This window comes from Cryptomeria japonica, chromosome 5 (genome assembly GCF_030272615.1).
Source record: "Cryptomeria japonica chromosome 5, Sugi_1.0, whole genome shotgun sequence".
Lineage (NCBI taxonomy): Eukaryota > Viridiplantae > Streptophyta > Pinopsida > Cupressales > Cupressaceae > Cryptomeria > Cryptomeria japonica.
In genome coordinates this window covers 921,009,449-921,032,224 of record NC_081409.1, presented here as the reverse complement: position 1 = coordinate 921,032,224, position 22,776 = coordinate 921,009,449, and the positions used below count along the sequence as shown (strand labels likewise).

General features: G+C 38.4%; 1 protein-coding gene across 2 annotated transcripts in view; it reads left to right on the top strand.

Moving 5' to 3' along the window:
* LOC131066246 (probable amino-acid acetyltransferase NAGS1, chloroplastic) overlaps positions 1-22,776 on the top strand; it is a 183,626-nt gene that overhangs the window by 63,437 nt on the left and 97,413 nt on the right. The window contains exons 8-9 of one of the 2 annotated variants that reach the window (XM_058000959.2): positions 8,963-9,074; positions 9,280-9,439. In XM_058000959.2, coding sequence (XP_057856942.2) covers positions 8,963-9,074; positions 9,280-9,439 — 272 coding nt within the window. The remainder of the gene's footprint in view (positions 1-8,962; positions 9,075-9,279; positions 9,440-22,776) is intronic. The other variant, XM_058000960.2, reaches the window with a different exon arrangement.

Sequence of the window (22,776 nt, the reverse complement as noted above, 5' to 3'; positions counted from 1 at the left end):
AGGGTCCAGGGCAAAATTTCACCAAAACCACCTTTTTTCCAAATTTGTGACAAGACAATTGCAAACTAAAGTGAATTGGGATGGAAGAAGTCTTTAGGAGTAACTTCAAGTTGCTAGGAAACATTAAAATTGAAGGAATTGAGCCAAATCAAGAATTTCGCTCCTGACCCTTCCTGAGGGTCCAGAGCGAAATTCTAAAATCCACCTATTCCTTTCACATTTGTGCCAAGCTAGGCCTAGACAAAGATGATAGAAGCCCTTAAAATTGCTCTTGAATGGATTTTTGTCTCCAAAAATGATGATTTTGGTCTAGAGGAAGAATTTCGCTCCTGAACCTTCCAAAGGGTCCAGGGCGAAATTCATTAGAGGTCCCGACCCTAGCCATGATTTCTAGCGAAATTCTCTTTTCTAGTCATTTTGAGGTCAAACAAAATGTTGCAAGCATGGGAGATGGATCCAAGGATGAGAGTCCAAGTAGACAAAGTGAGAAGAATGGACTTGAGTGAGGGAAGACAAGCTAGGAATGAATTTCGCTCCTAACCCTTTCAAAGGGTCCAGAGCGAAATTCCCATTATCACCTAATTGGCTCATGTGAGAAGCTAAAAGGATGGATCCCTAGACTTTGTTGGACTAAAACAAGCATATGCTCACCTTCCGGAGGATTTTGAAGTCAAAAAATGGAGTAATTGAGGCCTAACCAAGAAAATTCGCTCCTGACCCTTCTAGAGGGTCCAGGGTGAAATCTTTTGAAACTACTATTTTTCACCTTGTTTGGGCCAGGCGGGGAGCTGGTTGTGAGGTAACGTTGAAAAGAGGTCCAAGTTGGCCAGGAATGCAAATTTCGCTCCTGACCCTTCCAGAGGGTCCAGGGCAAAATTCTGGCCTGTCCCTGGGGAAAATCTTCGACAAAGTTTCATGTTAATGTCTTTTGTTGATGATTTAAGTCGAAAATGCTATGTTGAAATGAATTTATCATGTGTCCTTAATCATCTTTTGGTTTGTTTTGGCAGATGAAAGAAGACCAGGCCAGAACAAGGACGACCTTCTCCAACCCAGCATCAACAAGGACGATCTTCTCCAGCCCAGCCTCATCAAGGACGACCTCTTCCAGTCCAACATTTGAAGGAAAGACAAGGTGGCATCCCAGTCATCACTCCTCCAGTCGGGTTGGTCCACCTCAGCGTGTCTAGATTCAATGTACCTAACTCATTGGAGATGGCACAAACTTCGATGTACCTACCCGGTTCTCCATTGGTCGAATATTCCAGAGAAGACATGTGTCCAAATAATGCAATTATTTCATTGGCCAGAATTGAGTTTGTTGTAACAAACCCTAATTAGGGTTTCATTGTAAAATCTTGGCCATTGATCTCAAATTGATCTAAGCCATTGAATTGTATTGTGGGCACTATATAAGCCCTGGCTCCTCATTTGTAAAGGCTAATAGTTAGTTAGGGGTTAGAAGGTGAATAATTAGTTGATAGAGGCCAGAATAGTAGAATAGCAATTAGAGTAGATTAAGAAGAGAAGGCAAGACATTGTTGCCTTAATTGTAAAGACTTCTTTTCATTGAAGATATGGTGGAATATGTTGTTTCTTTGCAATGTGCATGGTCTCTTGTTGAATCTTCATTTTTGATGATAGATGATTAGATTGACTGAAGAAAATTGTTGAATGCACCTATGTGGAATTTGTCTAGTCCATACCACTAGCCTCTTACTGATGGTAAGTGCGCCCTGCGTGGTCAACTGGCATAAAATGAGCTTAATCTTAAATCGTTACACGTCTATTGTTCATGCATTATCTTGAATGGTGATCATTGTCAGATGGTGTACGATTTGAACATATTGGAAGCATCCCTTAGAAGATCGCACTGAGTTGGTGTTGAATTGTTCAACCTGATGGTGAGACCCAGCCCAGTAGGACTCCACCTAGTCATGCATCCATTTTCTCGCATTCTAGGTAGTAGAGTAGACGTCTTGAACCCTGCATCTTTTGTCATTTGTTTGTCTTCCAGTTAGTTAATAGGACTTGTGATTCCAGCAAATCAGACATTTAGGTCATTGAGTGTAAGTCCCCTTGTGATTCCAGCAAAATCACATCATACCGCGAAGAGCTTATCCACGAGTAGAGATCCTACAAAGCAGAACCTTGGAGTTGCCTCGATTGATCCTTCGGCGAGATCTTCAGCAGTCGGGAACTTTGTTCAAGAGAGGATAAGGTACCTTTTAGGTATTTTATTTTGTGTTTGGTCGTGTCCAAAATACACATCAACAGGCACCCACTAGTAGTGCTGGGAGAAATGGAAAGGATCATGCCTTGGCTGGGCAAAGTAAGTGCTGTCAATGCCTTGGTTGCTGATCTAGGCAATCAAAGGAATTTTTTTGAATCATATCTCCCCAATTAGGGAGCTCTTGGTCACCCCAAGCTAGCGATTCAATGGATGAGGGTGGAAAAACGCCTAAATGGATGACACAAATGGCATCTTATCTTGCACCAAAAAAGCAAAGCAAATGAAAACTTAGTAAAACTCTTTCTCTGTAAGTCTAGATAAGAGGATGAAAAATTACTTGAAGTAGGAGTTGCATTATCAACATTAGCTTTCTCAATTTGCTAGATAGAGGTGCTGTTAAACACTTCGCATGAAGATTCAAGGCCCAGAAGACTTCTTGCCATTAGGACAAGCATACAACTTGAAGGATTTTGCATTCTTGGTGACCCGATATCTGATTCTTTCCTATAGAAGATTGCTTTCGTCATACAAATAAAGATTGCCAAAAACAACTCCACAAATATCCACAGAAGCAAACTTCAAATTATATTGCTCATCAACAAAAGTCTGATTACCTTCCTTTTTCCAACCCTAAATCCTAGGACTTTGGGTGTTGAAATGTCATCATACAAAGTTTTTCAACAAAGCTCTTTGCAATCTAGTTTGTTTGTGAACATGAACTGAACAAAGCGTCAAATTTGAAATTGTTGACAAACATCTTAATGTTGAATAGTGCTTCTCTATTCAAGACGTCAACCTTCTTAGTAGTGCAAGACAACTTAGAGTCCACCCCTGAAGTGCATTTAACTTAAGCTCTTCATCCTTGGTATTGGAGAGATTACAATTCCGTTTAGCCTTTTTGTGTCGGTTCTTTTTTGAGTGCAACTTCAATCATTAAGACAATATGTGACCTTCCTTACCAATGTGATCACAATGTGCATATTTCCATATAGTGCTAGTGGAATAAATTACTTCTTTGTCCTCTGTATTTGTCTTAACTTTCATTAGGTTTGGAAAAAGAAAAAAAACATCTTTCTAAAGATAATGAGCATGTGAGCACACTTAATCTATGTCAACTGGTTTGGAGAGCAACATGAGCCTACAAAGATGATTATGCAATCTTCCTATGGACGTTATTAAGATTTCAACATCAAGCACATCTTTACCTATTTGAATAGCCCTTGTATGAAATTTACTAGTGTATTCTTGTAACTTTGATTTTCTTTTTGCTTAAGAAATTGCCATTCTATACTCTTTTCTTCCTCGTAACATATTGAATATAATTGTTTCCTAAATAGTTTTTTAAAATGATCCCAAGAACTAATTGAAGCCTGTTTCAAAGCCATTGGAAACAAGGGGACTATCAAAAAAAGTTAAGACACGTTTTGCCAACCTTAGTGTAGTAAATGCAATTTTTTGTTCAAGAGTAAAGAGTATGCATCTTAAAATACACCTCAAGTAGAGTGATCCAATTTTCAAGTTTCTCTACATTTACTTCACCTTCAAATGATGGAATTTACTCTTGGTTTTTGCTTTAAACAAATGTAATGTCCCCTAATTAATTTCCCACTTATAATAAGAATTATAATTCACAATCTGCGATATGAAGATATCTATTTCTCTAACTTGATGTAATTGACATCTGAAACAATATATATACTCTGCAATTTCTATTTGGTACAATGGATATGATGTGTGTGTATATATATATATATATATATATATATAATACTTATTGAATTGATATGATGTAATATGTTTGCTATGCTAGATACTATGATGGGAATTATGACATGACTGTAGACTATGAAATATCCTTCTGCTACAACTGTATATTAATACTGTCGGTCTTCTCCTTGTCATCTATAACTATGATAATTAATTGCAGTGTCTTATTGTTCCTTTGACGTATGCAGATATTGGTGCTGTGCCTGATTGTCACCTTTAATCTATACAGCTTGAAAGTGCCAAGGGCAGATGCTCCATTGGAGTCGATTCAAATAGGGATAGCAGAAAAAAACAAAACAATATTCTGATTGAGTATTGTTCTTTATTAAATATCTTATAATATGGAGCAGTGGCATCTCTTCACCCGGAGTAGACATGTCTGTCCTTGTTCGTGACCCTTCCACAATGTCAATCACATCCCTTCATATCATTAATAGATGAAGATTAGTTAAGGGATGTCGACGGGTTTACTTGCTGCCTTCATGATTATGTTGATTATGGTATCTGTCGACAACTTAGTTATCAGGCCTTCTTATAACAAATGCTAACTAACTACCTGTAAGTCGATGTTTATTGATTTCATATTCAGTTACTTCCAATAATTATCACGGTACATAATTGTTCAGGCCCAGGTAGAATCGCACCATTCTTCAATGCCTAATAGATCTGGTCCTTGCAACAAATTTCTCCTCATAGAGTATCGATTAGTGAATCATTTGGATCCTTTGTCGATTTATCCTTCTTTAGTTTACCTGTGTTTGCAATTGTTTAAATCATCTTCCCCACTAAATCGATATTGTATAATCACTAACAACCATTAATATTTAGCTAATATTTGTTCATGTTTTTGCCGATATTCATATTCGATTGTAGGCCTTGCTTGATCGATATCTTTGTCTTGATGACGATCGATACTCATCTCTGTGTGAATGAAATATACAAAGTATAATACTGCTGCTATTAACCTTAATTGTTGACTTAGTTGAATCGATGCTGTTTTATTAATTAACCTGCAAATATTATTGCCAAAGTTTATCGTGTGATCAATATTATTATTTGATAAATATGAAATTAATATTAATATTTAATAAATATAAATTATACATTAAATCTTGTTTATTATTATTATTATTAAGATATTATTTAGTTCATTCTGTTCATTTATTTGGTTATATATATATTTATCTTTTAATTGTATTATTATTTATTATTAAATTCTGTTTTAGAGCGGGCATTATCATGTTTTGATTGTTTAGATGGGAACATCACAACAAAGGCTTGTTTGGAAGACTTTTTGTAAAATTCCCTCTTATTTTTTTGAATTTTTCCACAATTACATCCAACACAACACTTGTTATGGTTAGGAAATGAAAACCAAATGCTGCTGAAAGGTAACCCTTCCACTTTTTGATCACCAAGAGCCCAATGTGGGAAGGTGAGAGCATATGGTGACAAGGGGTTCGTTAGCTTTCTAATCCGCTGGAAATTACAATGCAATTACAAAACTGGGCGGCAAGCTAGCCCCTTCCACTTTTCAGCGGGATGAAGAACACAAACTTGGCGGTAAACTAGCCAAGGCAACAAAGCATAATAGAACCAAATCACTCTACCGCTTATGAAGCGGGAGGACTTTTAAATGAAACTATCACTGAACCGCATATCTCAGCGGGAGGACAATATCACTCAACCACTTGCTCAGTGGGAGGACAAAACTGAATTACAAACATACAGGCGGCTAAGCCATCCTCTTCCACTTGTTCAGCGGGAAATACAACATAGAATGAATTGGATATCACTCAACCACTTGCTCAGTGGGATGACAAAATTGAATTACAAACATACAGGCGGCTAAGCCATCCTCTTCCACTTGTTTAGCGGGAAATACAACATAGAATGAATTGGTTAGTACTACTGAAGCAATTCTTACAATGATAGAAATGTGAAAGGAGATAGAGTGAAGTACATATCTTATGAATTCACTAACACATTCTAACCACTAATACTACTTGCTGTTCTGAAATCAGATACAAGGAAAACGCAGAACCAGCCATCTCGAAACCCACTAAATTGCTTGTAACTCACTCAAAACCCCATAGAATCATGCCAAATCAGAAGCAAATGAAGCATATGACATAAGCAAACAAAACAATATCTCGAAATTGCAAATGAAGAGCACCAACAGCAAGGCACACATCCCAATGCAATTCTGGAAATGCCGTTTTTGCTGAAAAGTTTGATGTGCAACTAAAAATTGGAGAGCTCTCTAAATGCCACGCCAATATAGAAGACTTATCGTCTCTCCGGTACGCTTCCAACGAGCCCTCACCCAGAATGATGCAATCAACACACAGACAGCTACGAGTGAAATACACTTTCAGCCGGCACACACCACCAATACCAAAAAACCAGCAGCACACACAAATCTTCACCAAAACACCCAAAAAATCACCAAGAAGCTCACAACTACACACCACAGCTAGGAGTGATGTCTCACACTCAAAACTGGAAGGAAGGATCTAGGAGGTATTCACCCTCGAAGAATGTCTGGAGTCATTCCGACAACATAACGATATATTTCCGCTGGATACCAAATGAAAAGCCCAACCTCTATTTATATAGCTTTTCCAATCTGAAATTTAAATGAAACTGCCTCCCAATTTCGCCTCATTCCAATTGCATTTCATTTCATGGTGGACCCAAAGTGGCGCCCACTTTCCCAAGTCAAAATCACGCCAAGGAGAGGGGCCACGATTCTGGACATTATAAATTCTTTAAAATATAAAGAATGAAGTCTCCCTTTAATTCTCCAAATAAATTGCCCAGACATGACTTAGGAAAAATATTATATTTTGCACAATTTCCCATAACATCAATAAGTGATAAAATAATTAAATAATAACCTTAGGATAAGGAATAATATTTAATTAAATTGCTTATAGTTCCAGTACTGATTATTAACGGAATCTAGATAAGGTTGAACAATGAGGATCATTGAATTGTGCTGGGACAGGACCAAATCCAGGACTGCCAAAAATAGAATACCCCAAATTGCTACTTACTAAAAATAGTAAGTCATGAAATAATGCTCCAAAAATCGTTATCTTCGCAACCAGAGAAAAAGCTTGGCGAGCTTAGCAACTCTTTACCATCCTAACAGCCAAATCCTAACTTACTAAAAATAGTAAGTTTACCTTCCACCCCTGACAAGTCTGGTCGGAACTCCAAGGAACATGGGAACCCTTAATTCATCTTTTCACATAGCCTACGGGTCTCCGGAATAGGCCAATGGATCACTGAATGCAACATCACAAGGAAGGGGACAGTACACTTTTCTTTGCCTTAAGCTCTTCCTCTCCTTCATTGGAATCTTTGCCTAACCTTGCTACAATGACTTGCTCAAGGCTCACCATGGTCTCCAAGGATTGAGGGACACTCTCAACAACACTTGTCATCTTAAGGAACTTTGCTTCTACACCAAATACCTCTTATCTTTCCATGCCTATTACCTCTTTCCTGCACTTGCATGGATCATCATCTCTTTAAAAATGTGACTACTTCTTTCCATGTGCCTTCCCTATCAGGCAAACTTAGGTTGTACATTCAGCCATGAAGTTCAAAATTCGGCGGATTTCAAAACATTAAAAAAAATTCGGTGAAATTGTCCATAGGTTTCAAAACTTGTTCTAATAAAATTTGTCTTGAAAAACGTTAGGACTATGGAAAGCTCCGTCAATTGTTGTCGATAGTTTAGTGGCATCCATTCTACGATGGAGCTTTCACAGGTCTTCTCACGCAGAGTCTGACCGTTAGTTCCAAAAGCCTCTGCTGTTTTCCCCACCCGACTGATAATATCGTAGAAGAGGCACTAATGTTATTAAGATTCATAGTATTGAAACGTTTGGATATGAGTCTTTATATATTTACATAGATTGTAAATTGATATGTTTGGATACGGGTCTATATATATATATTTTTGATATGTTTGGATATTTATGAGTCTATTTATATATTTTAGTTATTAAGATCATAGTCTTGAAGTTATATGTTATTAAGATCATAGTATTGTATCAATTTATGTTATTTATACTTTTAATGTCTGTTATTTATATTTTATGTTTTACATCACGTCCATTTGTTATTACATGATTTTGTTTATTATTCAATATATTAAAACTTAATATTTTAAAATATTTAAATTAAACTTATTATTATAATATATTTATCATTTAATGTATAAATTTAATATATTTTTATATATTATTAATATTTTAAATTAAATTTTTGAACATTATTTATTTTATTTTATGTTTAAATTTATTAGTATATTTAAATATATTAGTTTACTATATTATTTTATTACTCATTTTCAATTTATTACTATAAAAAAAATAATAAAATTATATAAGGCGAATTTAACGCTGAATTTTTTTTCGAAATTTTTTGCCCTTGCCGAACTTTATTGCCGAACTTCATCCAAATCTTATGGTTGCCAAACTCGAATTCGAATCCAAACGCGGTGACTTAGCTCATAACAAATATTGCCGATGGTATTGTATACATGACTGTAGAATTGAAACTGTTTTCAGCGAGCAATGTTTTTCTATGTGGAAAATGTGTATTCTGGATTTTAACATCCAAAAAGTTCAATGCAAATTATGATAAGCACTGACTATATGCCATATGCAGCTTTTGTGTTTTTTCACAATATGCTAAAATTTGTTTTAGATCTGATTATTTTAGAGATTACATTTTTGGTGCCACATCCATGCATACTGAAATTTGCTTTGCATGTATGTGCAAGAAAGTATGAGTGGCAACCTTTTCATATTAAAGTTTCTTTTCACTGTGCTTTTGATAAATTTATATTGACAAAATCTAGTTGACTCAATTATATTGAATTTTTATAAGCCAGATTCTTTTCAGTTAAAAGATTTTTTGCTGATGTTCATGTTCCTGAAACAGTGATATGTATGAGGGCACCCGGACAGCAAGGGTAGTTGATGTTCATGGAATACAACGTGTTTTACAACCTTTGGAGGAAATGGGTGCATTGATTAAGCGGACCAATGAGCAGGTATGCCCTTGCCATTATAAACATTATCAAGTTTACCAGAGATATTTATAGATATCTGAGAGCAGGATAAATTATCCTACAGGCAGAGGAAATAGAAAATTAGAAATAAGAACAAATTTAATGTAAAAGTTTTGATCACATTTAGAAGAAATATTAACTGAAATCAACTTTGTACTTTTTTCTAAACAGTGTTTTGTTCTTTCAGTTGCTTGAAGAATTAGATAATTACACTGTGGTTGAGAGGGATGGTTCAATCATTGCATGTGCTGCTCTCTTCCCATTCTATGATGAAAAATGTGGAGAAGTAGCTGCTTTTGCTGTTTCTCCAGAATGTCGAGGTCATGGACAAGGAGATAAATTGCTTGGTGTGTAAAAATGTCAATCTTTCCTTCATTCAGTGAGATGAATAGATGTTATGTACTATTGATTTCATTGTTCCACTATTTGGCTTTCCATTTGTTTTCAAATACTAGTTTTCAATTATGCATCTATACTGTATACAATATGGTATAGAACAAAAAATTACAAATAGACGCTATGTACTATTGATTTCATTGTTCCACTATTTGGTTTTCCATTTGTTTTCAAATACTAGTTTTCAATTATGCATCTATACAGTATACAATATGGTATAGAACAAAAAATTACAAATATAAAACTCGGGGTTAGCAGATCTATACTGACTCATTGAGAGTTGCTAGGAGACCTAGAATTCTCATTTCTGCTTCTGCTTACTAATAGAATATGAGATTGTGAATTTGTTAGCTTCATTGAGCGGCAAGCTCAATACTGAGCAGCATTCGACGAGGATGCGTTCGCCTTCCTTTTTGTCCCTGCCACCACCACCAAAGCGCCGCCGAAGATGGGGAAACGTCTCCACGTTGACGTGGAGACGTCCTCAAGTCTCCTTGGGAGACGTCTGCACGTCTCCACGTCTCCTTGGGAGATATGGGGGCATTTCTCAAGGGACAGGGAGACTCCCAGACGTCTCCCGTCGCCCCACGTGAAATGCAGATTTTAAAATTAAAATTTAAAAAAAAAAGTCACATTTTTGGGGGTTGGGGGTAACCCTAATTGGACGTGGGCCCCACCCTTTCCCCTAAAACAACACAAAATCATGTTTTTTGTTGATTTCACTCTCATTTTGAAAGACTGATTATTTTTTGAGCAAGCTGAAGAGGAGGAAAAACTTGTAGAAGACTGATTGAAGGAGTGAGAAAAGTTATTGCAAGTGTGATAGGAGTGAGAAGAAGCAAGAAGAAGAGGAGGAAGAATATTCTACTGCATTTTGGAGAGATTTTTCAAGCACAAGTTAGGGTTTTTCTTGTTTTTTGGTTTTATTTTCTGATTTTCAATGTCATTTTTGGTTCTTTGTTTGTTTAGCTTTAATTTTTTTTTTTTTTTAACCTATTCATCTCAAAATGACAAAATGAGATTTGATGTTGAATCTTGAGAGCAAAATGATGAATGAATCATTCATCATTTTGCCCTCAAGATTCCGCATCAAATTTCATTTTGAGATGAATAGGAAAATAAATTTATTTGTTAAACTAGGCTGATTTTATTTTTATTTTTATTTTGTGAAATGCAGTGTCAATTTCACAATGAGCTCCCAAGGCATGAGTGAGGATGAGATGGAAATCTATTCTCATAGTGAGGATGATTCAGAATTTGAACATGAAAATGAGGGGGGTGACCATGGGGCTGATCCTGGAGCCCAATCTAGTTCTATGCGAGTGCACCAACTAGTACAGGTTGCACTTTAGAGTTGTTGGCATCGTATGCTAGGGGTCCTTTTGATCCCAAGTCTCCTCTCAAACAGTTTGCTTGAAGAATATCAATACAAGGCACATCACATTCAAGTGGGGGAACAAGGAAATGGAAGTGCAACATTTGTGACATTGAATGGTTTGGTAGCATCAGTACACTTTCCTTTTTGGACAGGAAAAGGTGTGAGACATTGTAAGTTTTTGGAGGAAGCTAAAAATATAAAGTACATAATTGAGTTTAACAGGATTTGGGGGGTTCCAGATGACACAAATATTTCAATGCCTACTACTTTGTTTGCTAGGGCAGCCCTTTAGCACAGCCAAAATCCACCACATACTTCTCATGCTTCATAGACTGGAGGAATGATGTTTGGATCTCCATCGACTTCCACTTCTAGTGTCTCTAGGGCAGGGAAACGTAGGTTGCAGACACCACAGAGTAACCCCATTGCTGATATGTTTAATGTGCAACTAAGAGATGAGATAGATGAATTCATTGGCAAGTTCTTCTTTGCCAATGGCATTCCATTTCATGTTACACGGTCTCCTTATTATAGGGAGATGATGGCTATGGTGGCAAAGGGAGGAACATCTTATGTGTCACCAGGTGAGACGAAAATGAGAACCTCGATTTTGGATAAATGCTATTCCAAGATCAATATTTTGATGGATAAGATGAAGGCATGTTAGGTGGCATCGGGGTGTAGCATAGTTATGGATGGGTAGATGGACATTAGCCATCGTCCACTCATCAACATCATGGTCGCATATGTAGAGGGCACATACTTGCTTAGAGCAATTGATTGTATAGGGCATCACAAAGATACTGATTTTCAATTTCAGATCCTCAGAGAGGTTATTAAGGAGGTTGGGCCACAAAATGTGGTCCAAGTAGTGACAGATGTAGCCCATGTGTGTAGAGCAGCAGGAAGACTCATTGAGGCAGCCTATAGACACATTTGGTAGAACCCATGTTGTGTGCATGCCATGAACAATGCACTCAAGGATATTGAGAAGATTGACTTGATTAAAGGAATGGTCATCGATGTGAGAGATGTGTAGATGTTTATTTGCAACCACCACACTTCACATGCATTCTTCAGGACCTCCGCGAAGGAGTACTTGAAACCAATTGAGACTAGATACACATCCTATTTCATTCTCTTGGAGAGAATGATTTAGTTGCAAGAGGCATTGCAACTCATGCTTATGACTAATGAGTGGAATAGGTGGGCTGAGGCCAAGACAAAGTAGGGGAGAAGGGTGAAGGAGATATTGAAGGGTGATGTGTTTTGGACTGATGCGAAATACATTGTCTCCATTTCTCCAGTATTCCAGGTGATCAGATATGGGGATGGGGGTGCACCTAACCTTGGAGAGGTCTATGAGTGCATTGACTCTATACTTGACTAGATGAGGGTTGCTGTGTGAGTGAAGGACCCCTCTCTAGCATTACACAATGAGTAAATCCGGTCTATCATTTAGCGCAGATGGGACGAGTTGAACACTCCTTTGCATATGGCTGCCTTTGCCTTGAATCCTAAGTGGTACAAGGCTAGACCAGGTGGAGTGATTGATTCAGGATGATGAGGTGAAGGTGGGTTTCTTTAGGTGCATAGAGAAGATGTTTGATTCCAGAGATGCCGACACAATTCGCATTGAGTGGGGAAGATTTGCTACTCTTAGAGGTTATTCAAATGCGGCAAAGATGGATATAGAGTAACCATCTTTACATGATTGCATGAATTCATATACTTTGTGTAATAATGGCTCTCCCAAATTACATGATTGTCATTAAACATGTGAAGACTGTCCTAATGAGCAGTGTACTGATTGTGAATGAAGAGTAACCATGTTGGGTTGGTTGGGCGGGTATAGAGTCAAGAGCAGGAGTGTTGTGAAGTCCTTGAAGGGATTTTCAAGAGTATATGTGGTTGGAGTAGTCTTATAATCAACACCCAATAGACCTTGCGCTTACCAATTTGAATTTAAATACTTTTTATCCCTAGTTTGTTAAACTTGGAAATCTCAATGAGGGAAGTGCACATATAGGCAGGATCCAAGAATCATAATTGAGTAAGCGTAAGGTCCATACCTTAGAAGTGCCTCGATAATGAGTCCATGAGCCCCAGGTAGATGAATATGGTTCTCCTATATTGTAGGGCAAGTCTCTGATAAAACCAGCGAGGTGCTGGTGAACACAACATAAAAAAAACCACAACCAGTTACATGAAATTATTGATACCATCAGTAGCCTCTGTTAATATTGTTCAATTCTCAACTCAATATGCAAGATATATTTCTATTATCTGATATGTATTATTACGTTCTTATTGTATATCTCTAACTATCTTCTTGCTCGTGGCAGATGAGAGGAGCATTTAATATTTTCTATGTCCTATCTCACGAATGCCACTTACTATAAGTATATGACAAACAAGGCACGGTCAAGCAATGCCTTGATCGGTCATGACCGATCAAGACATTACTTGATCGTGTCTTATTGTTAATACTAATAAATTGCATGTTACGTAAATGTCAATTGGTGTGGAGTATAACCGAAGATTATCGGTGTTTACGTGGCTGTCAATGCTAACAGCCGATAGTTATCGGTGTGTTAGCCTTGACAACGGATAACTATCGGTGTATATTAACACACCGATAACTATCGGTGACTAACATAATACTACCCGATATGCATTCGATATATACTATATGCACCCCGATATAATATGCAACCCGATCTAATGCAATCCGATAATATATTAATCGGAGTCATCATTATGTTAGATCGATATTATTCTAGATACAAGATTCATTAGATAGATGAACATGAGGAAGATGCATAGTATGATTTAATCAATAGTTTGATCATATACAAATATAGAATGACTATCAAGGATGATTCAATTGCTTGATGGTTTTATCATAGTTATCGATATGATAAATGATTGAATGAGAGACTTCATTTATCTCTCATTCAATCATTTATCTTACCGAAGCTATTATGCATTAACAGCCTCTTTCTCCAGCATCATCATGGTCTTTGTAGCTTCCTTGAGGTCCAGAAGATCCTGAGACATAGGTACCTCCACAACCTTGATGCTTTGTTTGGTCCTCCTCATAGTACAAGGGATATCCTTGGAGATAGAGACCCCAACATCCATCTCTAGATCCACAAAGCTCCTATGATTGTGCATCTTCTCCAATCTAGCCACCATTTTTGACATGATTTATATGAACACTATCAGTCATTATGTTACATAATGACTTGATTTGATAATTACTGTCAAATTACATTTATTAAATTGCTTTGGATACTCATAAATCATGTAATTTGGGACAGTCATTATGCTTGAACCTCCAAATAATGCGCTTGATGTAAATTCAATGTATTTTGAATGTTGCTAGGGTTTTGTAACCGACCTAGTTGTAAAGTGTATTTAGGTCTAGTTTGAGAAGGGTTTTTGTGTCGGTGATTTGAGAAAAAGAGTGTGCCTAACTAGATTGGAGAGTCTGCATGTGAGAAGCAAAATTGAGCTGAAAAGGATATTTGCAAGGGATTTTAGCCTTAGCTCTGTTAGGAGCTCTACCCTGTTAGGAGTAACCTTGCTAGAGGATTTTAAACTCAAACTAATGAGCCACTCGATGAAAGGATTTGGATATAGAAACTATGGCACAAGAGGACCCACTTTTGTGGTGGAATTTGTTGGCAATTGACATTCAATTTGTTGGTTTCACTATGTTGTCATTGATGGCAACATGGTAATTTGTTCTGGCTTCATATTTTGGGTTAGTTGTGTATCGACAGACACTTCACAAACACTACACCGTGTTGTGCGTTGCACACGCTCCCTGTCGCCGACAGGGTCCCCTCTCCCTTTTTTAGGCGTTTTTCACCTTTGCCTAGTTGGCTTTCGTGTAGGGTGTCTCGCGTCCTTTTGAGCTAGCTTGTAATTAGTCCATGAGATGATGATGTTATGAGCAGAGGAGCTTGTGAATCCGTATGATCAGTTGAGCCTTTAGGCATGAAATTCCAAGGGACAGTTTAAACCTGAACACCGCCTGAGATAGGCGTAGGATGATAGAAATTGGCAGAATATCGAAGTTTCAAAACCTCCCAAGATTCTAAGATTCGCTCTAAGGGGGAGAAATTACATTGAGTTTTTTTTTAAAGTTTGCAGAATGGGCCAAAATCCCGAAATTCGCCAATATTGGACAATGTACAAGAAGTGAAAATTGGCAAAGTGGCTTGAAAAGTGCAAAGTTTACGAAGCGCCCAAAAGTGCCGAAATTGGCAAAATGGTTCAAAATGCCGAAGTTATTCAGAGTGAGTCCAATTGCCGAAAATCGCACAATGAGGGTAAATCGTAAGAGTATAAGGTTTTCAAAACATTCAAAAGGTCCGAAAAAATGCATACAAGGGTGTAAGTGAGTTTTTTAAATTTGCAAATGGTTCAAAAGCCCCGAAAAGCGCATTATAGAGAGAAGTGCGTGAAAGTTAAAACTTGCAAAACTCTCCAATTCGCCGAAAATCGCAATGTAAGGTAAAAATGTGAAAGTGCGAAGTTTAAAAAGTACCTCAAAATGCCGAACTTAGTCAAATGTCGAAAATCGCACTTTAACGTGAAAATGCGAAAAAGTTAGAAAGTTTGCAAAGTGGCCCAAATCGCCGAAGTTGGCAAAATGGCCCAAATCGCTGAAGTTTGAAAACACATTGCAAATCCCCGAAGTTCGCATTTTTGAGGGCAAGTGTAAAAGGTTAAAAGTTGGCAAAGTGCCCCAAAATGCCGAAATGGCAAAAACTCTCAAAACGTCGAAAATCGCGATTTGGGGATAAAGTGAAGGTTTTAAAGAAGTTTTCAAAGCACTTCAAAACGCCGAATTCGGCAACTAACATCACAAAATGCAGAAAGTTCGAAGTTTGAAATATGCCTCCAAAACCCGAAGTTAGGGTAGAGTGCGTAAAAGTTTTAAAAAGCTAGAAAGTTTTCAAAACCCCTCGATATGCCGAAATCGCGTGACAGGAGGTAAATGTATAAAGTTAGAAGTTTGCAAGGGGCACATAAAGCCCGAAAATCGCGAGTTAGGATGTAGTTGCAAGAAAATCTTTTAAGATTGAAAACCCTCTCCAAACGTTGAAGTTCGTGTGAGGGCAGAGTTTCGAAGACTACATCATTTGCATAAAGCGTAAAGTCACCAAGGTTTCCCTTATTCGCTGAAGATCGTGTAAGGTAAAATCGCAAAGTTTTATGAACCTTGTGAAGTGGAAGACGCCATAAACCCCATTCTCCGAAATTCACCAAGGTAAGAATCGAGTTTAAACTAAGTTACCCAGGTTAAAATTGCAAAACGCCTAAGGCAGAGCTTGCAGCAGAAGTAAAATCGCCATTTCACCCAAGGTAAAAAATTGCGAAGTCTGGGTTCCTAAAACTGCATTTCTCTCCCCAAATTTTATGTGCGCAAATTTGAAATAGGGAGTTAACCGTTAAAATTCAAATTGCAGAACTCTCCTATTCAAATTTGCAAGTTGTGCTGATCCACGCCATTCATTTTTGCCAGGTAAGCGTGCTTCACCTCTCTTGAAATCGTTCGAAATATATGCAAAATCGGATAGATGTATGTGCAAAATGAATTAAATTGATTAAATTTTTAAACATCTTTTTTTCCGTTTATAAGACGTCAGGAGCAATTGAAATCAGACTCTGTTCCTAGGAATCAGCTAGAAAATGCATTGACATAGGAATATTTTAAAGCATTGTTCATTTTGAAAATTGATCCTAAAATGCCTTAAGTAGAAATTCACAATCGAAAAGCTACATAAATATCTATGTTTAAATTAATTAAACTTTTTAGCTAAAAGTGTCATGCTGATCATTAAATTCGGTTTTCAAATTGATCCTTGTATGCTGGTGTATCTACTTTATCTAACCCGCTTTACTTCTTTTATATCGCCTTGTAATCCGCGTCCGGCTGTGCAGGATAAATGCCTAAATTGGCGGTAGAAACATCAAAGACACTTGCTGCAACTGAGACATCATGAGCGTCCAAATCAGATATCCCTCGCAGAGTCGAAAAGATGAAGTATCAGTATCAGAGAGGAGGATTGAGGGAATCAAAAGTTCAGAGTGTCTGGGAGAATGTCGGTGATACTGACTTGGGCCATATTGATATTCAAGATTTCAGAAATCGAGTTTTCTCCCCTAATGCCTATGGCAGGCCTAGGCGGATGATGGAAAGTGGCATTGCCCAGGTAGCAAGATTTCCCCTGACAGTGCAAAACTATGAGCTAGTAGTAGAGGCTGCCCGACATTACCAACCAAACTCCAGATTGGTGCTCCTCGAGAACATGGTCCTCGCTAACTTCACTCCTGTAGCCATTGGCGACGCATTTGACATTCCGTTTCCGAACAACCCCATAGCAACAACTATAGATGAAGCGCAGGAGGCGTATGATGTAAACCCAGTCAAATGTAGAACACTGATAAATGAAGAGTGGTACAAGGAGAGAAGACCTCCAAGCGTTAGGATTGGGAAAAAGACCCCTAGAAGCGACTTTCATAACGAGCATGGGGACATGGTCACATTGCTCAGCAGGATTATGGGACGTCCTCAATCCAATTACTTTGAGGAATGGATGTTCTACTTCACAGAACAAGTCTTCGCGATCATAAGCGACAACATCCACACCTAACTGATCGAGCTTGAGGCAAAGAAGTACTTCTCTATGACATCCTATTTAGTCTACATGTTCGCCAGAAACCAACCACTGCCGGGTTTAATCATGAAAGGTGAAATTGGGAATGGGCCTGATCAGGTGAAGGTATATGATTGTTATCCACAACTACACTATTAGGACATAGCTCAAAGGGAAAAGAACAACCCTGCCTATGCAGCTGGTCAATATGAGTGCGTCAATGATGCCTTCACAATGCACCTGGTCAGGCTGATGCAGGGAGGATTACACATTAGGCTCTTAGAGCAAGCTACTATTCTAGTACAAAGGTATGGGGCCTGGTTCATCCAGTTCCCAAGGTTCTCCTACATCCGGATAGCTGGCTTTGAGGGTGCTCCTTTCCGACTTCCGCGATACCCAACCGACAAGATAGTTATCCTGGAAGTCGCAAGGCAGTCACGTCCGGCGAGTAGCTTACTCAGAGACAGGAAGCAGTCTGGATTCGCATTCCCTATGATTATAGGTAACCAGGATGTCCATCTAAAGAACCCATCCCAGGCAGAGGAATCCTTCGCAGAACTAGCCTCCTACGGCCTACAAGAGCATTTTCCAAGGAAATGCTTTGATCACGACAATCTGGCAAAGAGTGCCTATGGTAGGCGATACAGAGCAAAAGAATCAGTTGAAGATTATTGGAAGAACTGCTCTGATGACTATAAGGTCCGAAGGCGCGAATATTCAAGGTTGAGTGTGCAGCAAATGCGACTCTATGAATACCGTCGGGTCCCAGATCAACTAACAGATTTAGGAAATTGCTTGCAAGTCCGGGAATTTGAAGCAGTAAGACATCTTTTGCTAGGCATTGATTGGTCACAAAATCCAATCACTGATTTTGAGGCGGTTATGGCAGCCCCAGGAAGATATACCGACCAGTGGTTGCACCAACAAATTGAGCGACTAATAGATGAGGGAGTCTAGTTCACCTACCACTTGATGGGTAACCTTGATTCTCAGTCCTCTGAAGATGAGGGAACTTCCAGTGCACCTAAGGAAGAGATCGAAAAGCTTGAGAAAAAGAAGAAGGCTAAGGCCAACAGAGGAACTCGGACATCCAAAAGAACAAGAAGGGACAAGATCCCTATTAGGAGACCAAAGGTCACTTCATCATCAAAAGACCCTAGTTTGTCTGATGATGTAATTGAACTAGATTATATACCTGCTCTGCCTTCCCAGAGTGATATTGACGCATTTGAAGTTGATGATCCTCCTGAATTCGACATCCTGGATGTCGAGCTAAGAGCCATTGAATCAGCCGAACCTAATAATTAGGTTGAGGAAGGAGAGATTCCATCCACTCAGGGGATTGAATTGCATGAACCCACCCAGTAGAGCCGCCATGAATTGTTGCTCCATAATACTACCAATGATGACTCCATTGTTGAAGGAGAGCAAAGGACAAATGATACCCACGAGCTTGAAAAGACTGAAGAACAACCATCACATGAAAATACTAGGCAGTTGTTCAGTGAAGTGGGAGAGAATTCGGCTGTGAGCAAGGAACTTGACACTTCCTCTACTCCTATAACGTAACAGCTGCAAATATTCGATGAGCCGACTGAAAACATTAAAGAACAGAGTGCCAATTTAACCAAAGCATCAGTTGAGACTGTACCTCAAGAATGGTTAATTCCTCGAGCTCAGCGCAAGGCCGCCACCAAGCCACCCATCGATTTGGAGGACATCTTCTCACGCATAGACCAAGCCAAGGCCAAGGGGAAGAAAAAGCCCGAGGCATATTCCAGAATAACCAAAGATGAGCAAAGGAACCGTACCCTTCATATCGCCACCCCACCTGTAGACAAGCTAGTAGATTAGATTACATTGGCTGATTATAGCATCACGACTGTCCCCATCGAACAAGCCACTAAGGAGCAGGAAAGCGAGGAATTCAAGGATTCCGTACAAAACGTGCTCCGACAACTCGAAGAAATAACAGCTGAAAAGAACATGTATCAAGCTCGTGCTGAATAGGCCAAGGGGTACATTGATCAACTCCTGAGACCATTGCATAATGCTTCTGAATCCCACATTCCCCCGACAGGATTGGCACAATGGACCACCACAGAATTTGAAGGAGTATGGTATACTGCCAAGGCCGTCAAGGAATGGATGCAAGGCCTTAAGGAAAGAGGAGAACAAATTATTGAAGAGGTAAAAGAAATGGCTCACCATTGAGAGACCATTTTGGTCAAATTGTTCAAGATGAAGCGAGAATGCTTTATAATTCATGAAGCCATTACTACAACTCTCCCCGTCATGACGACTCTTTTTTGGACCCATCCGTAGATCCCTACACTCTCCACCATCGTGGACCCCCATGACATCAACATTTTCAAAGAATGGTACTGGACCATTAGCATGAAGAATGACACCAAGGCCACCATTAACAAAGAGCAAGAGACATGCGAGGAAATCTGTAGAACATGAGGTACCTTGGTGGAATAATCCTCTGATCTGTGGTTTTGGGTTGGCAAAATAGTCTATCCGATCCCATAATCCATCCAGACTGGGAGGATAGATTAAAAATAGATAAGATCGCCTACTCTACAGAGGACCTAGATTTTGCTAGTAAATTACATTCTGATATTTTGAGCTTTGAGGCTAATCGGTCTAGCTGGCGGGATGGTTTGAAACACATAGATCATTATCTGGAGAGCATGCAGTATAAAATTCATCATCCCCCTATGCCTCAGTTTGGTTTGCTGTTCCAATTGTGCATCAGGTTCTGGGAGTATGTTCGCAAAGAACATGCAGCAGGTCGAGACCTTTGGAAAGAATATTTGCATGGAGAAGATGTATTCTTGGTAAAAGGATATGAAACTGGAAAAAAAAAAGTGCTTTCTTAAAGTGCTTTTTTCTTTTAAATTTTTAAAAGTGCACTTTTTGGCCAAAGGGTCATATTTGACTTCCAAGTCAATTGTAAACTTAAAACTTTGTGTATGTGCACTTTTTGAATTATTTTGGATAAGTTTTAATTACCTTTTTAGGTAGTTATTGCTCCCTTTGGGGTAGTTGCTGATATTTACCCTCCATTTATGGGTATGGGTACTTTTTGTAAGGATGAATTTGGGCCACTTGTTTAGATTAGATCTTCGCCATTCATCTATTTTTGAAGCCTATTTAAAGGGACTGGTTTACCCTCATTTTGTAAGAAGTTCATGGATTGTTGTTGAAGCTCTGGCGAAATTTACAGGATTTAATGCAAAGTTAAGACTGTTTCAATTTCATTGTGAGTGCATGGTCTCCTTCTTCACCAATTTGAATTATTTGGTTATGTTTCTTTCATTTCTATAGCATTTTCTAGATAAACATCTGATAGAATCCTTGTTGTTCATACCATTAGGGATTGACTGATTGTCACTCCTTCTGCATGGTTAATCTGAACCCTTTCGCGTGCTTAGTTCAGTTATTGAATACTCATTGAATGAATGTTAAAGTTCTGAAGTTGTGTTTAATAGCATGAAAAACTCAATTTTCGCTTGAAGATCGCACTAGATTCATACAAATATTGTGCTTGAATAATATTTTCTGGATTCATACAAGTATAGCAAGTCTGATAGTGTTTAATCTAGTTATTTGGAGGTGTCTGTCTGTTTTTGTTAATATGCTATCTTAGTTAAATAATTTAGACTTGCTATACATCTCTTTCCCTATCCCTCTTTTTTCCCCTTTTTTTAACCAAGAAGAACCCATAGTCGTGCTGAAATAGTATCATCCAACTGAAACCAATCAATAACGAGACTGTTAGAATTTTAGGGAACTCATCCAACAATTATCCATATCACCGTAAGTCCCCTTTGTGTTTCCAGCAAAACACATCAAACCACTGAGCAATCCCGCAGTCAAGACTTGACAATCGAAACCTTGAGGTCGTCCCCTTTGATCAAATGAAAAACAGCATTACGGATTTCGTTATCTCAAGAGAGGATAAGATGCTCAACGATTACATTCTATTCTGCATTGGCCGGATGAAGTCGCAAGTTCAACGATTTTAGACACCTTAACACATCGGCATTGACAGGTTGAAAAGGATTCTTTGGTTACCGGCAATGCAGACCGAAATGGTTAAGAATCAGGTTATCGGTATTGGAGGCTGACATCTTTTGGATCTGGCATCAACAATTGTTTTTGATATTCATGTATTCATGTATTGGTGTTATCTAGTCGACATGTATATTCATATTGTAATTATCTTTGTAAGCCGACATAAGGCATGATGAATTGTAAAGGGTATATAGGTCAGTTGGTTAGATCATTTTGATATATGGTATGGGTGTGAATATGGATGGATAGGAGAATATGATAATGTTATGTAATGCGAAATATATGAGAGAGATCATGTATGTGAGAATATTTATGTAAGGGTTATTCCGGTAAGGGTTTAGGATTTCAGACCGGAACAGATAGAGCTTAACCAAAACTTTATTCAGGCATAGAAGATGCATCTTTGCAATTCAATCATTTCTTTGGATTGTAGTTTGGATTTGTATGTAGTTAGTGAGGCTGCTTTTGTGATTGAGTAGTGTGCTCTAGGCTGTAAGCCTTCCTACAAGTGCGGGCCCCTATATTTTGTAATATCTCTTTATATGGCCAGTAGATTGATATTGTGGGTCACAAATCCCATTGTGGTTTTTCCTCTGAGGTTTTCCACGTATAATTCTGTGTTATGGTACTCATTTATGTGATTGACTTATTGGTTGCTTTACTTCTTTCAATTCTATATGTACCGGTATAGCGGTTGGTGTATGCATGTTTTAATAAGGTTAAAATTGATCATTCCGGTAGAACACTGATTCACTTCCCCCCCTCAGTATTCTTGGATTCCAACAATTGGTATCAGAGCCTTGTGCCTCAGAGGAAGTTTAATAGCTTGAGGAAGATCCCGAATCCGAAATTCTGAATCCATGGATATGAGTTTGGAGAAGCAACTTGAGGTGGCACTTGAAGATTATGATGCTGAAAGGATGAAAAACTGGAAGTTACAATATGAATTGAGCTCTACTCAGGAATTCATTCTTGTCCTACAGGAGAGGCTGTCATCTGTTCAAGTTAGGAGGAAGGAACTTTTGCAGAATAAGGATGATGGAGAGAAAGATGCACTAAAGGAACAGTGTCAGAAGCTGAGTCAGGAGAACATGGTCATGAGAAATGAAATGCAAGCTATAACTATGAGAATGTCTAAAGAGATTGAGGACCG